Source organism: Anopheles maculipalpis, chromosome 3RL (assembly GCF_943734695.1).
Source record: "Anopheles maculipalpis chromosome 3RL, idAnoMacuDA_375_x, whole genome shotgun sequence".
Taxonomy (NCBI): Eukaryota; Metazoa; Arthropoda; class Insecta; order Diptera; family Culicidae; genus Anopheles; species Anopheles maculipalpis.
In genome coordinates, this window is record NC_064872.1 from 54,766,537 (window position 1) to 54,793,494 (window position 26,958).

Genomic DNA, 26,958 nt, shown 5'->3' on the forward strand with positions numbered 1-26,958 from the left:
GTGCTAAACTTACCTATTCAGCTCTAACTCTGATCATACGATAAACGGTGAAATTGAATTGTTGAAGCAACAATTAGACAAGCTAATTTATTTTATTCGTAGCGCAAATTTTCGTGAAAGCCAAACATTTAACGCTTAAGAAGATTGTTAGCCCACCAAATAGTGTCGCAAGGCGCATAAAGAGATCTCCCAGTTTGCCCAGCTTTCGAAAGTAATCATCCCCGTCCAACGCCAACGTTTGCGCTCCATTTTAGTTCACCACTTTTACGGGCCACTTTCCATTGCGTTTCCCAACCCGTGAGCGCACGTCCTGTCCCGGGCTCGCCGTGGTGCGAATTACTACGCGACCCCAGCCCGCGAATGGCGGCCGACAGTGGACCACCAAAAGTGATCTTCCAAACGATACGACTAATTAAAATTATGGGACCCACCAACCACAGCAGCTCGTCGCCTTCTTTGCACACGTACGCGTACCCAGTGGCAATCGTCGCGGGCGACCTTTGCTTTTCGGCTGGGCCCGTTAATTGCTTCAACAAGACGTTAAATCCCGTTTCGTGCTATTACGTGACATCAAAATCGTTCATCCCCTTTTTCGCCCCGAAGCCCGTATTCTTCGACGTCTCGTCTTCGGCCAGTTTCATCCGTTTCGTGGCGACCGGCGACCGGTGGACACCGGGATTGGAAGGTGGGTGGCAGGATTGGATGTGTAAGGCATTGATCCAAAAGCTAAAAATAATCTCGGCTACCGAAATCTAACACCACCGATTTCGTCTTGTTTTGGTAAATGTTAAGTCATTCTTAAAGTTTGTGTGTTGCGTCTCGGGTGGAAGTTCTTGGCTGAAGGAATACGGCACAACATTGAACAACATGGCAGTGTGAAACACTCCTCTTTGCGAAATAGTAATGCATTTAGAGTAGAATATTATGTATTGATTGCAGCTGCATTGCCGACCGATCCATCGACCAAGCTGACCGTAAGCCAGATTTTACCTTGTCATGGCTGGGTGGATCGATGCTATAGGCCTATTCGGTTTCTTCGATTGTGGTCAGTCATCGATGCCATCAGATGGGATCTATAATTTATCATATTTATAGATTATTTACATACAAATGGGCAACTATTCGCTCATTAATTATGGAGCAGAGCATCTTCGGGAGGATGCACCGATTTGTCTATGTACTGCTGTGTGGGTATGAGTTGAAAGATGTGTGAGATGAAGGTGGTTTTGTACATCTCTGTCTAAAGAAAGTGATAAGAAATTTGCAAGCATTCCATTTAATGGGAATGCATGTTGAGTGGCTTGTGTTGTGTTGTGAGTTTTTGGAATGATGATTGAAAGTAGCTTCTGTTGTTGCAGTCTAAAAGTTCTGGATAGTCTATATTCTGTATTATTAAGACATGATTTAAAATTAAAATCAAATTTTAACACTTAGTTTGTGGAATAACACAAAAATTAACGTTTGATCGCATCTGCTTGCTGCATGTTGCCTTTTCTAGACGCAAGCCGCAGTGCATCTGTTGTGTTAAGTTTAAAATATTGTCTTGCGCTCTGCTACATTGCAGAACACCAAAACCAGAACAGAACGAATGGTTTTGCAGAAGAAACACGAAAATAACAACAAAAAATCATTAAAACACGCGCAACACGAGAAGTGACGCGCTAGGAAGCTTTGTTCCCCAAGTCCATGTTCCTCGTTGTGTCTGGTGATGTATGAAACAGGAGCCTGCTCAATTTCTCCATGACATGTTGCTTTCCGACACTAGTGAAACCAAACAGAAACCCCGAAGAGAATCGGTTTCAGTCGGTAAGCATTGCATTTTGAGGAAAATTTTCCAATAATTATCCTCCAAGCGGGCTAATTACTGGTGTCCTTCCGAGAAAGGTTCTGCTGAACCTGAGCTATTTGCATCGTTTAACAAGCAGACGACCATGGCACGACAGTCTTGTTTGTAACAAGATGAGCAAAAGCATCCACGCGTCATAGATCCGCCAACGAGTGGAAGTTTAGTACGAAGCGGAGAATGTCTTACCGTTCGCCCGGGTTTTGGCTTCGTTCGAAACTGAACCGAGAAAAACTAAAACATAATACCGTTTGTTGGCATGTAAAGGTCTCATCAGTGCACTTGGGAACATTTTACTTATGTTTTGCCCGATAACCCGAACGTGGCGGTTTTCTGGAACTCTCAAACTTCGTCTTGAGAAAGCCGGCCTGCAGGAAGCAGATTGGCCGTCATCCCAGCCAAGACCGCTGGGATCCATCCGGGTTGCTTTTTGGGAAGCGGAAGTCTTTAAAACCGTTTACCATTATTTTCCCTTTCGACACGATGGTTACGATTCTGACGGTCGGCTTCTCGATGATGGCATCAAACCGAATCGTTTTGCGGCACCCTTGTGCACGTGAAGACGTTGCTGGTTGATGATGGTGGTCAATGGGACTAACTTAAGCCCGCAACATGATGGCGCTTTGTGTTTGGCGATGCGGCCTTCCAGCCTGCTTCCCTTGAGAGAATACGGCAATAGAAATGATCGGCGACAGATCTTTTCCACCAGCCGACAAGAAACCGACTAGCGTACGGTCCTCCACACGGAAAGGGGTTAAAGTAGGCGAAAAGAAACCCATCGGACGCTTGTGTACGACGGCGGACACGGAAGTGAAAATGGGTTCGGAAAAGTTTTACGAAAACTAAGGGCACCCTCGGTCAACCTGATACGGCCGACCCTTGCCACATCCACCTTCGGGCGCTCGCAGTAAAAGGGTAAGGCAGTTTAATGAATGGTAAATATTACGAACTTGCGCGCTTCTTGAAACACTTCTGTGCCTCACCTAGAACAAGCGGCGCTTACGATTGTTGACCCCATTTTAAAGTGTGTGTGTGTGTGTGTGGCCAAAGGAAGCAGAGTGTGAATGTTTGTGGGTTTGCTCGGTCGGCAAAAAAGGGTAAGAACAGATAAGTGCTGCGAACATGCGACGCTACGATGCGGAAGCAGTCCCCTTTATTAAACCAAAGACCATTGACCATAGGACGTTAAGATAGTAGTATTAAAAATACAAATTGATGCGGTCAGTACCAGCATAAGACAAGTTGTTCTGTGCTTCTTACAGCGCGGTGACTTTGCTTTTGTGTTGCTCTTTTTTTTTTGTCACGAAAGATTTCTTCCTTGTCTGGCACTGAAAGACTTCGATGCTATAAAGAGAGTATTTTTGATCATATTTTGGAGAAACAAACTGCTAGGCTTTGCCTTCGCTGCCTTCTTGTGTGCGGTGCGCGTTAAATAGAACATAAAATGGCATTAGGCTGATTGCAAGATCTGAAGGCAATTTGATGACGGCTCGGTATGATGTTGCGTTGCTTTGCCCTAGCTTGCGATGGGAAACGTGTAAATGTAAATAAAAGATCTATTCTGTACGCCTTGGAAATGACCACAAGCTGTCATCTGGTTCCGTTGTAGATTCACGTGTAGTAACAAGATAAATTCAATGCAGCTCTAGTTCGTTGCGTTGAAACTGTTTGTAAAACATCCGGATTAGTATTAATGTAAAGTAATTGTTAATTTTCTTGTTTTTCTGACTTCCTTTCATAAAAAAGCACCTCTGTCTGTTCAACTCTAGTTCGAGTATTCCTTAGTGTAGCGGTGATGTTATGGAACAGATTCCAAAAGGTAACTGGGCACCCTTACCACACTAACTGCTTGCTGGAAGGTGAAATTTTATATTTTAATGGTTATTTCATTCACTAGGTACCGGTTGTTTTGCACACTGCGACTCTACAATCCCTTCGCCCGAAAGACTTTTGTATGCATTGCTTGGCGAAGATATTGCAATTGTTTGTCAGATGCTTCCATACCTCCAGATGGCGTATCCTTACAGAGGATTGTTCAGTCGTACTTAACAAACTATAATTTTTTTTTGCACAATTTCCACCGAAGTCGAGACTGGTGCGAAATAGCGGTGCAGAGTCGGGTCATGTTCAACAGCTATTGTACATATTTTTTGGTTGCGGTATACCATGCAAAACAAGGTAAACAAGCAACGGAGCGCGGTGAATAGTTGCGTGTATAAGTTTCCGCAAAATAGAGCTTCGGAAAAGTGTGGTAAGATTCGCAGAATATAGAAATAATGCCCTGGTCTAAGAACTGGTGTCGTGCACGAAACACAATAGCAATCTTACATTAACCTCTGCATTCTGGAGCAATGTGAAGTATGTTTTCCTTTCGGATGTGAAACTTGATACTGCTTGATTCTGGTTTGGAGTTGATACATAGTTTTACTAAAAAATATGGGGTTTAAAGAGTGTTTCGACTTTTAAATGAAAGAATTTCAGTATAATTTCATAGAGCAGATCATTACGTTTCATTGTTCATTCTCAATGTTTTCTATCTCGGCTTATAGGCATATTCATCTGACTGAAATCTTCTTATTTTGCATTTCAACTTCACAAGCTTCAGCTTATGAAACTACTGGTGAGTTATTTTTACAATAAATTAAAATAATTTAACACTCTTTGTCGGCTAACTCTATTCCAACAACTTTTGGACTGCCAAACTGTACACACTGTTTCGATGGATCAGTGCTCGCGCTGTGCATTCCATTGCAGAATCGAAAAGACCAGCGGAAAGAACACCGTGTCAACCACATGTGATTGAACCATCGGTGCCAAGCGTCCGTTCTGCTGGATAACGAGTTATGTACACGGCCACGTTCCGAGCGACAGTACTCGGTGGACGGCCGGATACGGCACGCTCAGGGCCCGACCGCACGGTTCAGGCATTGCGAAGCGGATAGCTGATGAACCGGGGAGGATTCAGACAGTTGTGGGCATTGCTTGCACGAGCGCACGTGCGAAGGATGCGACCGAAACACGGGAGCGAACGACGGCCGAACGAGAAAACAATCGCTCGGTTTGGTACATAGCCTGCGTTTATGTACGCCTCGGGACATCATCCGAAGCCGAAAAGCGACTCCGCTCAGCTCAAGCCAGCGCCACAGCACTGGGCGCCTGTGCCAAGGCAAAACGAATTCGACCCCTACGCACTCCTCGTGACTGTGCCACCCTTCCATCACCAGCACTGCGTGCCCGTGTCATCTCGCTCTCCACTGGCGACGAGAGCACGGGAAAGGATCTCGGTGTCACAGCATCGGGCCACCCAACGTCACGGCATATGTGAGCTGCGGCAATGAGTCACACTGACTAGCCTTCAGTGCTAAATTGCATACCCAGCAAGTCAAACATAAATAGTTTTTCTGAACTTACCATCTCTTACCTGTGTTATCCGGTGTGTTAAGTGACTTTGCTTAAAGGATCGGTCGAGCAACAAAACGACAAAAAAAACCACATGCGATTGTGAACATCTAGAGCACACACATAATTGCTAGATCAGATCGCACAAGGGTACCAAGATTTGTGCTGTGCTGGTGTGGCGTTTTATTTTTGTTGCTATAATTTAACAATCGTCCGAATTGTATGACAGCCCAAATTTAAAATGCACTTTGGAACAAACAAGCAGCAGTGATGCGATCGCGAATAATGATCAGCTAGTGTTGCGGGTCGCGATGCATCTGTTCGCAATGGCAAAATAGCGGTCATAACGTGTCTTTAGTGATGGAGTGATGCAGCACACGGCTTTGCACCCGGTGAACACCTTTGACGAATGTTGACAGGTTGACATGCCTCGGACATGATCATCGATGGTAAAGCTGAAGTAGTGAGATATTGTCATCGCCCTCAGCCTTTCTATGCAAATACACTGATGGTGCAGTAGGTTTATCACGAGAATACGTGTGGAAATAAGAACAAGAAAGAAAGACAGACATCTGTACCAGCTTGCCTATAGTTGATCGTTGAATAACGGTGTTTCCTTAAAGGATAATGTTCATATCGAGAAAATTATGTTGTAGAGTGATTATGTGTTACAGTATCAAGTAAAATATAAAATAACGCATGACCGTTAACGTGCACTAACGTACAGATACATGTGTTAATGGTAGTGAACATTTAACCAGTGAAGTAATAAAATTGTTTAATGATCTATGTTCCGTGCCCCAGCTAAATTGTGATACTGGTCTACGGCCCCCCGAAAAGTGCGATCCCATCATGGACATTCCGGGTGTCACCGAGAACTGGGAGCTGGAGGTGAATCCGCTCATGCAAGAAATGCACGCCGCTCACCGAGAAGATGAGTATTTTAATCCCCAAGAGGTAAGTGCAGAGAACGCGCAGCGAAAGAACGAAACCCCGCGACGCAAAGTGAATGATAATTAGCTCGCAATATCGCCGCTTAAATAAATAATCTCCATTCGCCACTGACCGTTACAGTTGTTGCACAAATGCAAAGCCGCCTAATCCGGTCAATATTCATAAGACAATATCAGGTGTTACGGGTTCGAATTAACCCCGGAAAACGGTGGTACATACAGGGCAGTTACATATTAAAAAGCTCTGTTAGAATGTAGATTTACCGACCGCTGGTGGGTTTCTGGATCGCTTCGTTGGGATTAAACAGTACTTTAAGCCATTGTTTTGGTTTTTATTGCTCATCCAGTTTAAGAAAGTGCTGGCAATTTCGTATCTTCAACCCTTTAATTTTATCTCATTTTTGACTATAATAATTGCTATGCAACAATTGACAGTTGAAATATCTTACTTATCATGATTCATATTGGAAAAGAAACAGGAAATTTACAAGTTAATTAACTTCAAATCTATAGACACTAATGACGTAAAGCTATCCCGAACCTTTTTCAATTTCTAAACAACAGGACATGAGAAATAAAACTATTCTACGAACCTCCCTACTAATTACACTACTTCTACTAGAAACAATTCCAACAAACAAAGCACCAAACCATCGAAAGCAGTCCGACGTTCCTCAAAAGCATCGACGCATTACATTGTTGATTCGGGTTTTCCGCTAACCCTTCGGGCATTAGACATGTAAGCGTATTTTCCAACATTTTCCTCCCTCGTTTCGGAGCGAAAATTGTTGATTATCCGTACGAAACGACCGCCAGAGTGATTACCCTAGTTTATTAGCAAAGAAACGGCAACAACTACCGGTGCCGTCCCGGTACGCCGGAGCACGGGGTACGATTCGCTAGGATCGCCGGCCGTACGGTACTCGGGAATCGTTCCGGCAGCACCGTGTTTCAACAACTTTATTTTTATTAACCCATTTGGATCATTAATATTCCGTAGTGCGTAGTGCTGTGGAAAGCCCTCGCTCTGCCCTGGCAGAACCATACCGCTCACGCGGCGCATCTTCATTATGAAGTTCCACTGTCGATGTCTATGGTGAAAGGCTGCAGCGTGGAAAATGGTTGAAACATGGATGCAAATTATAACCTAATCAACGGCATTTGTCGGAGTATGAGTTGCCAAAGGGATTTTCGGCCGTTGTTGGGAGGGCGGATTTTTCTTCCCATCTGGTTGGTTTGAGTTGCCATTTTCGTTCTTTAGCTCGATGAAAGACAGTGAAATGTTAAAACTTTCAGCTGAGCCGTGCTAAAATGGTAACAGAATTGATATCTAAATTATCATATGCTGTCACATTTGCACATTGTTCATCCATGTTGTAAAGAAATGTTCTTGAATTTGTCGGAACGGGTCTCGTTTATCTTTCCAATTTTTTACATTCTAAATGAGTTTTTCAACATATGAAATAAAAATTTCTTATTTTTTATAGGCACCTTTAAAAAGCAGTACATTAAAAAGAAAAACAAACCAAATTCCATTTCACATATGGTTTAATTTTAAATACATCGACAAGCTTTCAATATTCATTTTTACAGAAATTGCCTTTAGTACCTTTGTTCTTAGTTCAAGTTGGAGTCAATATACAAATTTTAAGATCAGAATTAAGAATTCGTTCATTGTGAACAATTTTTCATTTTCTCAATAATCATAAACAACGATCTAACAACCCAAATACTATAAACAAATAGATAGGTTAGCCACTTTGTGGTCAATCAAGATGGTTTAAAACAAACGTGCACTCCGCTTCCCGTATCTATTCTGCCTCTATCTATATGCCAGCCGACTCCCGGCGGCCCGAAAAAATCAAACAACCACAGTTCACACACCAATAGTTTACAATCCTGCTCAACAACTACGAACAGATGTTGTTCGCTTCCTCCGAAATTGGTAATACTTTAGTTTTGCGGTCGGCAAAACAAATTTATTGACTTCGTGCGAGTCACTCGTCGCCTATATAGGAGCCGTACACTGGTCGCGAGGCGAACACTAAGGCCACCCTGAATCACCCCGATAGCATGAGGCCACAGAGTTTTCCCTGTACGTACCAACAAAACACAAACACAACCAAAAACAAAAAACAAAAAAGAGCGAAGCTACTCTATCCTTCCTTCTTGCCGCAAATAATCGGCGACGGAATGAAAGGACTGGGTCCGAAAAAAAAACAGCGCCACTCACTCCAGGGCACGACAAAGGACCATGTACTTCCAGCTTGGTACCCCCCCCCCCCCCCCCCTCCCTCTTCTTTGCCCATTGACCACTGGCACTACGCTGGAGGATGAGAAAAAATAACCATACAAGGAACGCGGTTGACCACGATCGTTCTGGTAAATGTCCGATTCTCCGATAAAATCGTAGGAGCCTGGCGTAACACCGGGTACAGTATCTCAGTGCTCCGTCATTTGTAGCGCCTGTTGTATCGGTAGGGCCCGAAGTTGAGCCCGGATGTTCAACCTAACCCGACCATTTTTGCCCCCTTTTTGGCAACGCTTCCCGTCGCACCTGGCGACCCGTGTGTCCTATGAGCTAGGATAAAGGAGTAGAATAAATTATTGCTCATGTACGTACACTTGTCCCGTAGTCAAAACCAGCCAACCAACTTTCGGCATTCCAGTACCGGTACCGTCTTGCCTTCGTCCATGGGTAGTGGCCGTTTTTTTTTTGTTGTTGCACTTCATCCCCTAGCATTGAGGAATGGAGTAGGAGATTTGCGTACTCCACTGCCAATTGGAGAGTGCTAGCGAAATTGTTTATAGTAAAAACCGGCGTCACAGCTGGTTTACTGTCCAAAGTTGTCCACCGGTGCTGGTGTGAGAAGTTGTAGCATTTTGATAACAGCTCCCTGATGGCCAAATATTCAGTATGAAGTCTTTTTTTTGCCCAAGTACAAACCTACACCTTGTTACAAAAAATCTGTAACGAAGCGGAATGATACATGTTCTGAGTGGTATTTAGGGTTTCAAAGTAGACACTTCATTGGAACGAATTTAACGGGAATTTTGTGATCTGTTAATTAATTTTGTTTGTGTAGGCATGTTCGGCAGTTGACTTGAATAAAAATATCGGTAAAATGTGTCTTGTGAACCTTAAGTTCGAGATTTAAGACTTACACACGGTGATCGGTGAAACATAATCGATAGAAAAAAAATTAAAATGATGAGGTTTTACACTGCGAAAAGGTAAAAATTGATTGTATGCAGATAGTAGGCTCATATAAAATGATCTTTAAGGCTAAGAGCTGTCTTAGTTAAAGGATCTTTTTTACTAGAAGCACACCTAATTCGGTAGGTCCTTCAATTTCGACGTTTGAAATGCTCTACGATCTTGCTCTAGTAATTCTTGTCAGAATTTTCGGTACGTTAATGACGTTTGTATGTTATTTGGGCAACAATTACGTTTCTATACGACGAATGAATATAATACGATGGATCGTAAGGTTGTGAAAAAGATTTTTTTTTGACTGATTCAAATTTATTCTATAACACTTTTTCCAACGAGTGCGATATAGCAATCGAACAATAAATTTTCGCGATGTAAAAACTAATAAGAAACGAAGAGTTTTCTAGATTGCATAAGAATAAATCCAATAACTTCTTAAATTTGTACGTGTTCTCAATAAAGTAACAATAATAAAAATTATTATGGGGCGGTGGTTGGTTGATCTTCATACGATGTTCACAAGGCAGGGTTAAGAATTCAGCTTGGACCTTCTCCACGCTCGCAGGACTATTCTGCTACGGGCAAAACTACGTCAAGGAATGCTGGAAATGGCATGCCAAGACTAATAATTACTATTTATTTTATAATTGTAATACCTAATTCAGAAAATTTGGCTGCGAAAAATGCCTTAGATGGACCATGTCTTAACAAGTTTGACTATATTCAATACTGTATTTACAAAAATAATTATAACACAGTGAAAAGCTGTTTATTTCCCTACCATTCTTGTTTTGTTGAAAATCGTTTTGTAACAAATAACAGTGCGACTCACTTTTGCTGAGCTCTGGTACAACCGCTTCAATAAAATTCCACCCAATGTGTACGGCGAGAATTGTACCGAAAAAAAAGGGTTTCCGTTTTTTTTTGCATGCTCCAATCCACATTAACGCAAAATTAAATGCATTAAAATTAATTAAAATGGCCGCACACCGGAACACCGGTCCGTCGGGTAAATATGACAGATGATTGCTAATTGAGTGCGGATGGCAGTCTGTGGTCGATTGGCAAGCCCGTTTGAGGGCAAAAGTCGAACCCGGTGTCCATCTATAGCGTCGTTGATCTGCATTTTTTTTTCTGCGTGTATGTGTGTAGTTTTTCGCGTCAATTACTCGGTCGGTGTCGGTGTGAAACCAATGCGGTGGTGGAGTGGTGTTTGGAAAGGGTCCAGGCACGGAACACTGTGCACCGTTTTCACCTTTGCTGTGACAATCATTTTAAAATTTTGCTCAACCACTCAGCCGGAAGATGTCGTTTGATTACATCAATCGTTCAATATGCTTAATTTCACATTAATTTGCTCTCGGTTGGTCGATTCGCGTCCCGGGGCTCGGTTTCGGTGCACACTGCGTAAAGGCTCATCTATTTGAGGCATGATTGAAATTGGATTTGTGTCATTCGAATGAAAAATACTATTTTTCTAGCAAACTGACACACGATGTAATGAGACGCGGTGCAGTGGTATCAGTTTCAATTGTGTAATTGGACCTTAAAAATAATTGATACGTTAGTAATGGAGATGGAGATTTTTTTCTTTGCATTGCTGCGTAAATGAACATCAAATGTTCAAATGGAAGGTTGTCTCAATTTCATTGGAAAATGTTTTCAAACAGATCTACACAAAATTAATAAAATATATTTGCACAGGAAAATAAACACAAACGTAGCCAGGAAATATAAGCACCCGAAAATGCATGTTCTGATTTTCTGCCTCCAGTATAGAAACAAGCTCATTTGTACACTCAATTGCACTGCTCTAGTTGCAGTGCACTCGGGCGAATAGTTTTTGTCCCTCCGGAGTGCCCATTAATTCAGCGTAAAAAATGCAATTTACACCGAAACAGATTTTTTATCCAACCATCATTCGAAATCACATTTTTTTATACCTTTATGCAAACAAGCTCCTGCTGCTACGGTTCTGTCAGGCAGTTTTTTATTTTTTATTTTATTTTAAACCACCCCGGAACGATTTTTCCAATCCTGCGAGTTTGGCTTCCATAGCACTACCTTTGTATTGTGTTTTTTTAATTTTTTATCCCCAATTGTTTTGTTTTGTTTCCACGCTCAACTTTATTATCCACATAAAGCCCGCTGCTCAATGCATAAAATATGCGCTTTAAATACATTTTTGTGTGCACATCCATACTTGAGCAATAATTATAATTCAATTTCCCGGACAGTACAACATTATTTTTGTACATTTTTCCGCTTGCATTTCGGATGCATTCAAATTATGGGATTGGGGGTGTGAGTTGTATAGCTTTGAAATCTAGGAAATAAAAAAAAAGGACACACACTGCTGACGTTTATCCCTGTGAGAATAAAGTATGCTGATTTTTGCATCAGCTTAAAAGCGATCACCAAACTCCAATGCAAACGGAAAGTTGTTCGGTGCTAAATAAGCAATAATTACATTTTGCGTGTGCGTGTGTATGTCATTAACCGTAAAATCAAATAAAAACCGGTATCAGTTCAGTTTGATTCATCCGCTGGCAGAAGCTTCATATAAATAGCCAAGGAAATACTCTTTGAGAGTTTTAAATACAAAACTGCATACAACAGCTCAAGTGTCGCGAAAATGGATCTATCAAATAACGTGACCCGACCCGTTGCATGATAAATTATATATAAATAAATAAATAAAGGAAAAGTCTCATGCATTCATAATGGCACGCCGATACAGAGTGTGTGCAGGTGTGTGTATCGGAATTCGAAAAGTGGGATGCAATAAACTCGCGAAATGTGGGAGTTTTTATTTCGGAAAGGTGCATTTTGAAGCGAGCCTAATTGAAAAACACTCAACCTAAATCAAACACACTTACCGGATCACCGCCGCCACTAGACCCAGCAGCCCTGCGACCGTATTCAAATGAACAACCGTGCAGTGATCGATCTGAAGCGAAACAAAGTACGAAACTAATGTGTGAATATGTGCTTTAGCTGAAGGTATTTATTTTTTCATGAAATGACGAATGGCGAATAAAATACGTTACACGTTCGCGCGTTCGATTGCAATAACACGGGACGGTAGGTTAACGACGCAGTGGAGAGAAATGCAAGATGCCTGAACTTGCCAAATTCGGTTGATTGATGTTTGCAATTAGGACTCATTGTTATCGTATGTTGGAAATCTATTTAAAAGGAGCATATCCGGCTAAAAAAAGCAACGAGATGTTTTAATTATGAAAGCTTTTCCATTTTGCTGGCAGGGGCAAACATGATGAAATAACTTATCTAACTTATCTGACTAGTTGTTGGCAAAAAAACCCGATGAGAGACAAAGGGCAAATTACGCGTCTACTGCTTAAAAAAAATCGTGCAGTCATTAGAGTTCCTCATGCCTTCCACCATAAAACAGTTGAAGCTGGTTAAGTGCAGCTAACACTAAGTGCAAACCACCGCAAAATAGTTCCACACACTGTGCGGAGCGATTTTTTGTTCTTCGCTACCTTCGCTACCGATAACACGATAAGGGTGGACCTGGGATACGTCCCTCGCCGTGCGAAAACATCGTCCGTGGTGACATTATTCGGCTTAAGAGGCGCTAAAGCGCTGCCCAGGAAAAATCTCCACTCAAACACAAACTCCGCAGGACGCGTCACGGCCGCAAAAGTAAAGTGCAGCCCGTCCGCCCCCATTTGCACAACGAGAACGATATTTCGTGTATGTGTGATGGGTCTACTTTTTTCGCTGCCCGAGGGTAGTATTCTTTTGCATTATCGCACTCACAGTGCTGCTACTATTCTGACATTGGCGGCGCACATGATGTGTTTCCCTGAGAGGTGAAACATAAAAAAGGCGCTACCGAATACGTTTACTTGAGGCGCAAATTAACGGTTCTTCGCTCTGCCGCCTGTTCTCTCACTGGCAGTGTTTCACGTTTGTCGGCTTTTTTTTGTTTTAGCAAAGAGATTCAAGTAAGGAACGCACTACCAAATCCGCCATAGTCACACATTCGCGAACCTTTCCACAGGAAATGCATAGCTTCACCGTCGCATCTAGTGTTTGGCCCATTTCCAAACATTCGCCAGCGCAATTGGAGTGAAGATACCTTAGCGGCCTGTGGTTGTGTTTATGATCCGTACTTTTTACGATCAGGATAAGTAAATGCAATGGCTCTGTAGGGTAACGTACAACAAGTAGCTAAAAAAAAAGGAGGCCCAAGATGTAACTTGAATAATTTGATTTAATGGAACTAGGGCAATAAATCATTGAAAGCGAAGAAGAGCACTCAGAGTGACTCCACTTGCACGTCAGTTGATCCTTACGAAAATTGGGCAACGCCGTGTTTTGAAATCTGTTCCAAGCTAGGTTGCGGAGTAGCTCCGTAGCATGCAAGTAAAAGTTGGCTCGCGTTCGTTTACATGCCCTGAGAGTGAAATGTTTTAATGGCTTGGCAGCTTGAAATATTCTACAACAATTAAGATGAAGATAACGAGACACTTGTTGCGAGGTGGCGAAGGTAACTCGGTCATCAACAAATCATAGTCCGATTCTTTGATTACAGGGCTTCGGTAACAAACGATTGCTCTTTCGAAGTGTGGTACGTTTTATAGACCAATTTCGCCTCGGTAGCTCAAAAGCACACCACAACTGGGCACGCCACCGTAAGTGCCTGGCAGAAGGCTAGCTCTATTTCCGGAGGGCTAATGTGCACGGGGCGATAAAATTGGGTGTAACTGGGCGTAAGGCATCATAAAACAATTATAGTGTGTGTTGATTACAGGCTAGTAGTAAAAAGGATTTGTGTGATCTTATTTCTTGCTTGAAAGTTGGGCGAGTAACTGCAGTAGCCCTAGACGGAGGCTTTATCACTCTTGGGCACGGGCAAATGGCAAATGGTTTCGGTAGCTAAACCGGCAGCTGCCGTGGTGGTACAAATAATAGTAAAATGTTGCGGTTCGCTATTAATTTTGCTCGGGGATCATAAACTAAAATTTGTTGAAATAGCATTTTATGTCCGATTCCCCGGACGTAATAAAGTCACATTGGGCCCCGGCTTGAGAGTACCGTCTGTGTGTTTAATGTTCTGTTAACCATTTTGCTTTTGCTACCGAGCGGAGACGCTATCTTAATTTAATGATTACAACTCAGGATTATTATCTTTTAAAGCGTAAGGTAACGCAGAATGGCGATAAGAGTGTTGATAAATGCAGGCTGTGATGTGGTTTGCTTTAACTACCCATAATAAGCAAACGATTAGATGTGCTTTTACTGTTTTATAGCACTTTTTTTGGCTTTATAAGGCAATGTTCTGCAGAAAAAAAATGGAAATGTTGTGATCCAAACTGAACTATGTTATGCAATTACAGCCGTTCTGTTGAATCATGACTCACCTCATCCTTAAAGGATTAATTGTGAGCTGGTCGAAGATCGTAAGGTTCTGACCGTATGCCTTAGTGAAAGTGCAGATCCCTTGTTGTGACCTGTAATCGATCATCTGTTTGATCAGTCTGTCGCTTTATCGAGTCATCCCTATCTGTTGTTAAGTCCACAACCTTACTTGTCCGTCCATCCATCCGTCGGAGCAGCTAACTAAATCCTTCCCGGTCCGTCTGACCCACATCAGTGCTTCCGTAGCGTAGAAAGCGCTGGACACTGGCGAAGAGTCACCGCAGGCGAAGGACACTTTCTTAATTACGATCCCTATCAGTAGCAGACGGGCGTGGTGAACACAACAGTCTGGACAGCAGCAGCACGGCCAAGCCGAGCAAATTAATCTCTCCGTCTTGCGCTGCTGTCATCATTGAAATGTATACTGAACGGCCACACCGTGATCACGTCGAGGCCGGCCGGGCCAGCCAGAATGCACACACCTTGCGGAATGAAAAAGCGCAAAGACGCCAGCGCATCTTCGAAAAAAAAAGGTCGATCCTCGGGATCCTCACCGGAAGGTGAACATGAGCTTCCCATTTTTTTTCTTCTCCCTCACAGTCCCTTCGTTTAGTGGTTGGGCCCTTTTTAGCCCGTCTCACCTATTCCGAATGCCCGGTCGCTTCTCGTCACGCCTTTCGGTCGTCCGTGCTACCTGCCAGGAACGCGCACCGTCGCTGACCTCGGCAAGGGTCCTGGCCGAAACGGGGCCAGCAGAATTTTGAAGGCATTTATAATCCACTAATTGTTTGGCGCCATCCAGTTTCGTGGATGATGCGTCTCGCTCACTCGCGCCACATCTCGTGACCGTTTTTGGTCGGGGTGAAGCGTTTCTCCTTTCTTTCCGAGTTTGCTTTTTGCTCCATTCTTGCGTCCGCAAAGACAAGTCCCAAGACGCCGTCGTCGTGTCGTTTGTTTGGCTGCGTTCTTGCAGCTGAGGAATACGCTCGGCCGTACTCCGTCCGGCCGCTCCAAGGACCTGGCGAGCAAAGCATATTAAGGAAGCGCCAAGCGGACGGTCCACATGGGCCCATGGGCTGTGGAGTGTAAGCGACGCTACCAGGTCAGCGGAAACTTTTCATAAAAATCGTGAAACTTCCCGCGCTGGACGCTGGCGGGAGCTCTCGTGAAAGAGGCGGATGCACGCCAAAATTCGTATCCATGCTGGTGGAGCAAGGTCCGGTGGAAGAGGTTGGAACATAAAAGTTTAAGGTTTGTTTATTGTTTCTCTCGTCATCCTCGCGCTCCTAGGCCCCGTTGCTGGTTACCTTCTGCTTTTATGTGCGCCTCTTTCGTTTTAAGCCCTCGTTTCCTTCGAAGCGTGCTCTCAGCACCTCGTCGGATAACTGGACAAACGGAACACTCCAGCACTCTGGAGCTGGTCCAGTGGATTTGCAGCCAAATCGCAGACCCTTTGCTGGTGGTTCCAAACGACTAGCGTCTGGCGCAAGATTTTATTGTTATCGCTGCGTTGATGTTGACCATACAAATAAAATTATATTATTTTTTATTGATGGTTATTTTTGCCTTTTTTCTGCTGTCCGGACCTGTTGCAGTGAGTCGTCGCTGTCATTGCTAGGGGTTTTTATTTTATTTATCTTTTTGTTTTAACTGGCGCTCATCCTCGGTGAAGCTTGTTAACTGCTTACTTTTCCTCTCTTTCGGGATCTGTTACTCGAATGGGAAAAAAAAGACATTCTCCTAAGGCTCATCATCTCCTTCTATTGCCCATCAGTGACACCACACGGAGGACGCGAGTTTGCCGCGGTTCCTCTGCTGTTGATGGGTGCTCGACCGTTCGTTCGCGACAGAAAAAAAAAAAAATCCTGCGCCTGGCGCGACGGTGACGACGTGGTCAACTCTCCGCCGGAGGTAAAGTTGTCGAAATGGCTATTATAAAAATCACATTTTTATGTATTGATTAATTGACGCTGTAAATTTTTGTGACATTTTCTGACCGGCCCTCACCCCGATAGCCTGTTTGCGCACTATTTTCCATCGATTGGGCTTTGTTGTTCTCGAAAGCGGTTCTCGTACGCGTATCAGACCGGCGCGCTGACAGCCGTCCCGTCAATCATTGAGCGTGTTGATGTTGGCGTGGACTTGACACTTTTCGGACGGAATAGCTAAAGTTGATAAGATGGGTTTTTCATAACATTCACAGAACAGAATATTTATAAGCACTTTGTCTATTATTACGCTCAATTGAGAGGGTTTTAGACTATGTTTTTGTTGCAAATAATGATTATAACATTGTATAACGAATGAAAATGCAACCGAATTGACGTACAAATCAAGTTGCTGTAATACATGTGCAGGCTTTCGTTCCAAACTACGATCTTCTGGGGATGTGGATCTTTCAACGATTCTACGCCAAACGTTATCTAGAGCGTCCAGTTTGATCAGGGAAGTGTGTTTAACATTTTCTGTTTGCTGTAACAATCCTTGGCAAACATCAGTCTTATCATTTTGTCACCACAAACTAAGCCATTTTGCGGAAAACAAACGAACATTACAAACGGCCTTCATACGCCACAAAAACAGATACGATCGCCGCCGGGGGCAACCTTCCACTGCGGTCCCGCAGATTTACTTTCTTGTTTCCAATCGACCCAAATTATCGGACCGAAAGCGATTCAAGTTTCCCGAACGGTTGAGATGCAAATGAGCGATATGGGAAAAAAATAAATACAGGAAAAGCACTAAAGAGCGGCCCATTTGGCCGAAACTTGTTGCAAGTTCCACCGGTTCACCACCACTGCAATGGCCGGTGGTAGTCAGTGCTAGCAAACACCGTGGGACTGTTTGTACGCAGGCTTTTGTTTCCTTCAATCAATCGCCCCCGCCCCCCCGAGCAGAGCAGGCTAGTCAGTTCGGGGTCAGTTCTTCGTGCTTGGTGCGTGCCTACTTTGCGGGGGTGCCTGTACTGTACGGCAATGACGATGATGATCCAATGGCCGGCAGACCTCCATGCGACTGTCTGGCTATAAATTTACATAATCAATGCATCATCAATGCGGTGCAGTCGAGGTCGAGGTTACTGGGAACATAGCCGTGTGTGTGTGTGTGTGCGTGGTGAAAGGTGGGCAAAGGTTGGCCGAAGATGGACAAGTGTAGGAATTGGGTGTAAAATATGAAAAAGCATAATCAAAGTCTTTCACCAAGCAACCCTAACTGACCATGTTCGCCGTTTCAACACCTACAGCGTAATCTGTTGCAGTTTTTCCCCCCCTTTAAGTGTCGCTGTTGACCGTTCCGGGCAATGGTGATTGTTTTTTTTTGTCCAAGATCTCGCACAAAAGATGTCCTCCGTCATAAAGCATTCGAGTTAAAACAAACAACAACGAGCTCATCGCTGTGCCGTCCAACGGAGCCACCAAGCTTCTTGGTAATGTTCTTGCTCGGACGTTTCGCGGCAGGACTTGTGGGAGCAGTCGAGGCTCAAGTATGATTTGTTAAGCCACAGCCTCAAGCACTAGCTGAAAGTCTTCGCCTGCTCTGCTCCACGGTACCGTTTTCCTCCAAGTACCATGCTCGTGGAAGTTTTACAAGTTACCATGCTGGAAGCAATCCATCGTTCGCCGGAGCGTCCGCAGGCACGGACAAACGGGGCTGTAAAATATTTAGTTTGGCTAAAATAATAAAACCTCTCGCAGTCATTTGTTGCACTTCGGGGGGTTGTTGGGTAAAAATTAAAAAGAAAAATAACCGAAGAGATTCAATGTGGAGTACGTAATGCAGTTTTTATTGAGCTCGCCAGGCCGGAGTCGGACGCAGTGCGGGTCCACCCGGTTCCACATTCGCAAGACCCGTCATCCACTTCCTTCCGCTGTTGGGGTGTGGATCTTTTTTTTTCTTCATTCGCCCGTAGTCGGGGTTGTCCTTGCTATGGTAAGACAGCCAAGCAGACTCTACTGCTGGTGGGTATTTGTGGCGACGTACCGTGACGCCATTCGGCCAGAACCGGTCCATTACCGACGCACGGAACTGTTGTGACTCGCGCGGAACGTGCCGGCAGCGACGAAGAAATGACTAATTCCATAAACATTTATGTCTGTTGATATTGCACTTTTTATGATAAATATATTTAAATGAGCTCTCTGTGGCGATTGTTAATGCCTGTGCGCCAGAAACGCTTGCTCCCGGTGAGACGCCGTGCGTTGAGGCTAAAGAAAGCACAACAATAAGTAGAATGGCAACTGCAACGACCGATCGCTGCACCGAAAATTCCGAAATTGTTCCCATTCAGCGCTGGGGTTCCGCGAGTGCCCAGAGCTCCTGCCCGAGAGGACGATCGTCATTCGGTCGTTTATGATGCGGTCCTGATTGCGATAAATAGGTTTTTAGGCAGTTTTTGTGTGTTTGTGTGCGTGTGTTTGGTGAAGACGACTGTTACCCACCTGGGAATAAATCTTAGCCAATTAATCTTAAATTGGTGAAGATGTTAGCTTCATGTCTCCAAAAGCATACTTATCCATGGCTAAGTAAACAATCACCTCAGGGCAGGTGGCCATAGGAAAACAAGCAAGCCATCATGTTGGAGGTAATTTAAAAAAATAAACAAAGGCAATAAAACGCTTCTTCGGTTGAGGCACATTATTTTCTCTAATCATTGTTTTGCTTTGGATGGTGCAATTGTTCTTCAGATACCCTTTCACGTTTGGACATTTTTCTTTAAGTCGACATCACGAGACAGAAGAGTAATTTGAAGATTTTTGTGGAACCAATATCAATGAGCATTACACGCGAAATGAAGATGATAATAATGTTTAAGATGAGAGATAACTTAATGGATTGGTTTCTTCTTCTTCATCTTCTTCTTGGCTTAACGACCTCTAATCTAAGGTCACGCCGGCCGTAGAATGGCCTTACTATAAACTTGCCGATAACCATGCAGTTGGATAGTCACAGTCCTCACTACAGGGGGACGGTTCTCGGATGAGATTTGAACTCCAGTCCTGCCGTTCGAAGACCGGCGCCGCTATCGCCTACACCACCGGGCCGCACCATAAACAACTGGTTTATAAGTTATTATAGAGTTGTGATTTAATTTTGTACTTCATTTTAAGTGGTAAATTACCATCAGTTCAAGACCTTTAAAAGCATTGGCATGATCGTAAGCAACAATCGTACCGAAAAATGTGATCACTAGTTTCACGAGTCATCGACAGAGTTCTTATTATTATAAAACCACTTTGATTGTGCATCTAAGTAAACCAGCTTCATATTCTCCTGCCCAATATCATAAATCACAGCACATATTGGGAACGCTTTCTAGAGCTTCCACTGACGCTCGTGTATCAAGCTTCATTCCCAGCAATCTAAAGTACCGTGTTAAGAAATCTAAACACCTGCTAAAACGATATTTTCCCGCCACGGGTCTGTAAGATCGAGTTCACGAGCTGTTGATCACTAGCAGCAAGCGTAGCAGTCGATTGTCCATGAAGAGGTAGCGTTTGCGTAAGTGATTTTCCGATGCAAATTAGACTATCGTTCATCCGGTCCGACAAATGAGCGCACGGCTGCGGACCATATTAGATCGGTGCAATTCTCATTCGATGCATTTCGATGCACTTCCCAAACAATAGCGTAGTGCGTAGGCAATGTGCCACACGTCAGCGCTAATGGAGGGCCGCACCACTTGCCTCATTCGCACCGTGCGCCAATAATAATCGTAAAAGTAATAATAAACATCCTGCTACATCCCTACCTGCCAGGGTACAATCGTTTCGAGCTCTCGCAGGGCCCTACGAAGAAAAAGGCCACAAAAATGAAATGTATTCCATAACGACGTGCACGCGTTATACGAGAGGGTAACAACCATTTTTTAGAGAAAAAAGTGGCAACAAATATTACCAGTTGCCAAGTCGTTACCGTCATCCCGGTTGGTCCGGCTGCGATGTCAATTAATGTGTGTTTTGCAACAAAAGCACTATTATTGCAGCACATCCCCGGCTAAGAACAGTGTCGAGGCTGCACTAGTGTGCCATTGTATGCCTTTTCCATTGGTTGCTCGCTAGCTGGCTTGCTTCGCCAAACGCACTCACTTCCCTAAACGAGCCAAGATGGATGCCCGTTAGTGGTGTAGTTGGCGTAGTTGGCTCCGGATCCGGATTTGGATTAATACCGTTCGGCCGTTTTTATACACGTCCAGTTTGGCATGGTTTGTTTGTTTTGATTGTTTATAGCAGTTTGTGTTTTCTGCACTTCCCGTTTTGCTGCTTGTTATGTAGGAGAGTAATGCGAAAAAAATGATGAAATGTAACACTAACGCTTATTGCACGAAGTACCACTAGTCAGTGCAACGGTAATAATGGTCAGGTGGAGATTTGTGCGCTTTCTTTGGCATAAGATAGCATGTTTCCCGCAGAAAGTAGACAGGTAGACCGAATTGGGGATGGTTCTTGGTTGGAAAGGGAAAATGTAAATAGTAACACTTGGATAGATATGGTGACCAGAGGTGCAAAATTTAACCTGAATATAGTGAATATAGTTCCAGATTTCAAATGAAAGAAATGTTATTTTATTTTAATATAATAAGTTTTAGGTTTATAACAGCAATTTTATAGGCAATCGCTGTAAAATTCATGTAGATTAATGAGAGGTAGATACAATTGAACGAAATCGCTGTGGAAAGAGCATTAAAATTGTTATTCTAACTCGAAAATGTGATGTTTAATAGTTCCCTTGATTGATAAACATATTGTTTTAACTAGATTGACTATTCCTTGGTGCATTCGTATTTCATCTAGATTTGTCTAATAATTGTTGAAATGTAGTTGAGGGTTCATTATACTTTTCCCAGAAAAGGCCACACAGTATAAGCTACAACTGTTCTGAAACGTCTTCGTTATTCATATTTCGTAGACATATTTTTTTTATTTGCAAAATTATAACTACAAATGGTTTTTATACTCTATTTCCGCACAACTACTAGATAACTTCAAAGTGAGATAAGTACTTTTAGACTTTGTCGTTAAGTTATTATAGAGTAAGTTGAGTGACAGATAAAAAAACTCCAGTGTCCTTAAAACATGATGTGTTTATTGTGAGTCTAACCAAAATTTTCATCGGATGAAATGTCTCAGGAATAGAAAAGCTGTTATTATTTGAAATTTCTACTATTTCTACTAATACTAAAGCACTACAAAATGCTAGGTATGTAGTCTTACCGATACCTCGCCACTGAATTATTTAACTAGTATTTGGATACATTTTTATCACAAGCGGTGTTGACAATACGACGTAGAGCCGTTACAAAAAAAAAAAAAATCTATACATTTTGAAATTATACAAAAAATAATTTAGTAAAGATTCTTGCTGTGCAATCAGCACCGTGTGAAGCTATGGACTAATATTTATTCGGACAAGTTTGATCAGCAAAAAAGATATGTCCGTTGACATGGCAAGCGGTTTCCATAATTTAGCGGTTTTGGATAATGTTTATGTATTTACGAAATTGTGACAATCGTCCTCTGAACCTTTGCAGATTGGAGATGCATTTTGGCCTGTAAATGGTCTCTTCAAAAAGTTGGAAAGGTGTTCTGGATAGCTTACATGCATCCACTAGAAATATTTCATTAAATTCAAGTAGAAAAATCAGAGTCTCGTATTTATGTATATTCCATTGTTACGATAAATATTGGGAATAATTTATCAAAAATAGGATCTTGAGTAACATGTTGAAATTATGGACTTTCTTTTACCCAAATATAGCTGTGTCTGATCGAGAGGTTTGATGGCATTGCAATAGTGATATAGTGTACCAAAGTCAGAGTTGACTGAGTGTGAGTTATAGGTAGATCTAATTTATGAAAAAAGAAGCTAGCGTGACCTATTCAAAGTTTGGCCTAACCTAACCAGGATGTTATTTCATTTTTGTATTCTTCTACTTTTTATTCCGTGATTTGGAAACATTCATGACATCAAGTAATATTTTTATTTACAATTTTTGTTTTGCATTTGCACCACACTGTTATCAACACTGTTATCAAGTCGGTTTATAACCTTTCACTTGGTGCAGAATTTATTACTTCAACTTATCGATCGATAGTACGGTTCCCATCATTCAATGCAAAGCTCTGGGTTAATTTGCTCTTCACCAAAACAAAAAAAAGGCAAGTTTACGTTGGTTGCGATCAAAAATCCGTGCTATAATTGGCATTGGCTTTGAATACTGCTAATTACTTAATTGCTGCTTTGAGTTGCCTCCCCATTAACCATCAATAGACATTCGATCATAATCAATTTCCTCCCAAAAGCTGGTCCAGTCCATCCGTTGCCCACCTGCGTCCCGTCGTCGTCCTGCCATACTTGCTGCGGCACCAGCGAAAGGTGTGTCGGCGGCGCACTTCGTACGGGTTTGGTAGAGGTTGCGGGCTGCAAGACGCAAGATCGACGGGAACCGACATCAATGGGGGTTCCCCCTGGTCCTGGTCGTCAAACGTCAAGGTAATACATCATCGTCATCAAGGCGTTCGGAATACTTTTCACGATTTCTTCCCACCGTTGTCGTCGCCATCGTTGTGTCACCATCGCCCGTGTGTCAGTATGAAGGCGGCCGCGAACGCAAACACGCAGACCGGGCCGTTCTTGGCGACGGGTGGGACGGGTGAACACTGCGGCACCAGGCAGAAGGATGATGATTGAGGAGAGTCGATTGAAAAAGTGCGGCACTTTTATTGATAATCTAGTGCCTTGTCAACTGCCGCCAACTGCGCTCTTCATCTTCTTCGCTTCGCGCTTCACGTGCCGCGAGTCGATGGCGACGACAGCGACAGCAAGCAATCAATATTGGTCGCTCATGCACACGGCTCGACGCACACAAGATACCGCCGCCGTACTTCGCCGCCCCATCATTCGCTCGCTCCTGCGATCGATCGAGTGATCGCTTAACAACGCGGCGGAGGTTGAGTTGCTCGGTCGCGGTCTCGTCAGCCCGAAACGAGACCAGCAAGCCCACGGTGTACATATGTGTGAGGAAAATGGATATTTGACGGGGCCGTTGTTTACTTTGTTATCTTTAATTCATTTACCGAATGTTTACGCCCCATGATAAGGATACGCCACTCGTACAAGCCACCCGTTCCGGACCGTGAAGTTTTCCCAAATCACCACTCGTACCTGTCCCCTGCTTGGTGGTGCTGCAGGATCTGCTGCGGTCGGTAAATCCTGTGCCGCCGTCAACGCATCGTATGCCATCGTCTCTACTAATCCACTTTGACGACAGACGAAAGCGATTCCTAACGATCTTCGAATCGTTTTCGTTCGAGATTCAGGAACAACGTTTCGCTTGGGAAGAAAGCAGACAAAAAAAAACACTGAATCCAATCGGAAAGATTCCAACGATGGTATTCGAAAGGAAAGGATACCGGGAAACAAACGGAAACAAGGACTCGGAACGCTCTAAGCGTAATGGTAGCCGCTAGTAGGTAGGAAACGTCACAGCGAAAAAAGGGTACTCCTAATGAAAGACACATCACCGTCGACCATCCTTGCCAGAAGAAAAAGTGTTCCTTCGCTTGCCGTTTGCATCCTCGCGCCTTTTCTTACCCATGCTATCCAGGACCCAGTTTCAGGTGTTCCGTGCAGCACAATTGGCGTAAACGGCGTCAAGCGATTCGGTGCGTCCTTTTCCTCTTTTTTGGTGCATCGATTCGTACGTTTGCAGATGCACATTCGGGTAGGCATCCCGTCCTTGCGTTTTGACGTCTTTGTTGTTGTGGTAAATTTAATCCGATTTTCCCGAAACCCCATTTCCATCCGGCAGGCACCGTCCATTAGTGGAAAGCATACGGTTGCGGAGAGCTTTCTGCCAAAACCGTCGGGTGCGGGGCTTAAGATGGGATTGAGTTTTTGCAAAAAAGATTTTCGTCGGATTTGTCTGACGCCATCATTACGGAATGATTGCAGCCAATCGATTGAAGGGCAAGATAAAACTGAAGCTTGTTCGGTATTTCCGGTCTCCTTTTTCGGAGTCCGTGCTTCACGGTGAAGGTGTTGGAACGGCAAATACACCAACAGCTCAGGCCGGACGGTGGGAGAGCGTAAATGAAGATCTTAGTATTTGGTCAGCAATCAAATGATGCACAAGAATCGTTGTTTGTTTGAAAGATTGCTCTTAATCAATAGTGCCAAGCAAAAGGTCATTGGCTTGCAATTTATTTTAAGAAGAAAACCAGAGAAAAGCGAACCACAAGTTTTCGTTCAGCGTATCGCAACGATAAGCGGACATGATAACTGAGCTTGATAGAAGGAAACATTTCCTGCAGCAAACCAATACAAAAGATACGATTTGTAGGACAATTTGCAGAGAGATTGCTCTGTGAGCTACATTTTAATACAATTTCTTTGAATGCAGATAGAAGGAAGTACGAATGCGATAATTGATCTGGATGTATCTTGTATTTTTATATGAGGTAACGTTTTTTTCTACAGTTTTCATTGCGTCGGTAATGTTTTTCTAAACTTTACAAAGTATTTGATAATTCAATGTAATGTTGGAAGTCGAACAAGTTATACGACTTGGTAACGGCTTGGGAAAAAAGGCGATCGATTATGTGTCATAAAAGGGAGGAAAAATTTAACTTTACCATCACCGTCACTGGCAGCAGGCAGCGCAACAAACAAAATCCAGCCCAACCTAGCTGCGAGCTGATGCGGCGACGCACTCATTGTTTTACTTCGGTAGCGCTTTGCTTGAGAGGAAATTTGTGTAATAAATTTGATTGTTTTGCCCCATTCCCCGTGCGTATCCGGTACGTTCGCGGTTGGTTTATGGGATGTTTGGTTGCCCATCTGATAGAGTGGCGCTGCTGGTCAAAGGTAAAAGGTTCCGTTGCGTCTTTTAGGCGAATTTGAAGCCAGCGGAAATGGTACTCTAGATTGGGGGAGCGGGATTCGCACGGGAAGGGAAAAATCGAAACACTGTCCACGTACAGTGGTGGGTAGAAGCTTTTTTTTTTGTCTTGTGTTTTTGGTCTTCGGTTTTATAGGATCATTAATTTTATGTTTATGATTTATGACTAATTAATTAATCCATCAGCTTCTTTCTCCGGGGGCGATCGACATCATCGACCGCGCGGATGCTGGATAAAAGCGTTTAATTAGCCGGACCGGAATTGACGCTTCCGTCCGGTCCAATTTCGTCGCAATGTTAAGTGTCCAATATTACATTGATGTGTGGCAAAAAGTAAGCGACAGCCATATGCAATATTGATCTGATAAAGCATGACATCTTACAAAGGTTTTATGAATGCTTTTGCTCATTTTTATACTCCAATTGTGGTAATCGATTCCAACTACGACGTCCATCAATTTCAACTTTGATTTGATGAAAATCCTTTTGCATTATTTATGATACCAATTGATCTATTTATTTTGAAGGAAACACAGGTACTTCATAGGTATTTTTCAAATAATAATTTTAAAGAACATACTTATGTTAAAGATTTTTAATCTGACGATTGTATGTGCTATCCACCCAACCTTTTGCATTATATTTGCGTTTTCTGCACGATATCTGTTTTCTCTGTTGTGGTAAAATATTACAGAGTTGACAGCTGAAGCAGTTTGAATCAGCTATGGCAAAGACAGTCGAGGAACCAGGCAAGAGAATCAAGACTATATTTTTTACTGGTTTCATTTTTACTTGGAACTCATGGCCAGAGCTTCCGATCAAACTTTGAAAAATATTCTGTGCATGATAGTAAGTAAGTAAGATTGCCCGGAATCTCACGAAAATATGTTGAAATCGAGCAAAATTCAATCCATTGAGTTGTTTAAAATATTCCTTTTCAATCTAAAACTCGTTTATTTTACATGCACCCGTTGAATGCACTGAAAGAAAATATAGTAAAACATAACCATACATGAATGCAAAACCATTTAGCTATTTTTGTTGCTCAATTGTGGTAAAAAAATGACCTTAGCGCTGTTCAACAGCCAAACTATAGCAACAGGATTCACCCAGCACGATGGTAACCGGTAAGCCACCGAATGGAGGAAATGCAATTTAAGTCAGGTTTCAATTTACGCTGATTACAATAAGCCGTCGTCTAGCAAAAGTGGCACAGCGAGACCCGACAACGGAACGAAACCAAAACGAGCAAGGATATAAA

At 43.1% G+C, this 26,958-nt stretch overlaps 1 protein-coding gene across 1 annotated transcript in view; it reads left to right on the plus strand.

Annotated features, from left to right (window-relative positions):
- Nucleotides 1–6,082: 6,082 nt before the first annotated feature.
- The window catches only part of LOC126561657 (homeobox protein araucan-like), a 99,016-nt gene continuing 78,140 nt past the window's right edge, over nucleotides 6,083–26,958 (plus strand). The window contains exon 1 of the mRNA XM_050217942.1: nucleotides 6,083–6,199. Within this exon, the coding sequence (XP_050073899.1) occupies nucleotides 6,095–6,199 (105 nt within the window). The 5' untranslated portion in view covers nucleotides 6,083–6,094. The remainder of the gene's footprint in view (nucleotides 6,200–26,958) is intronic.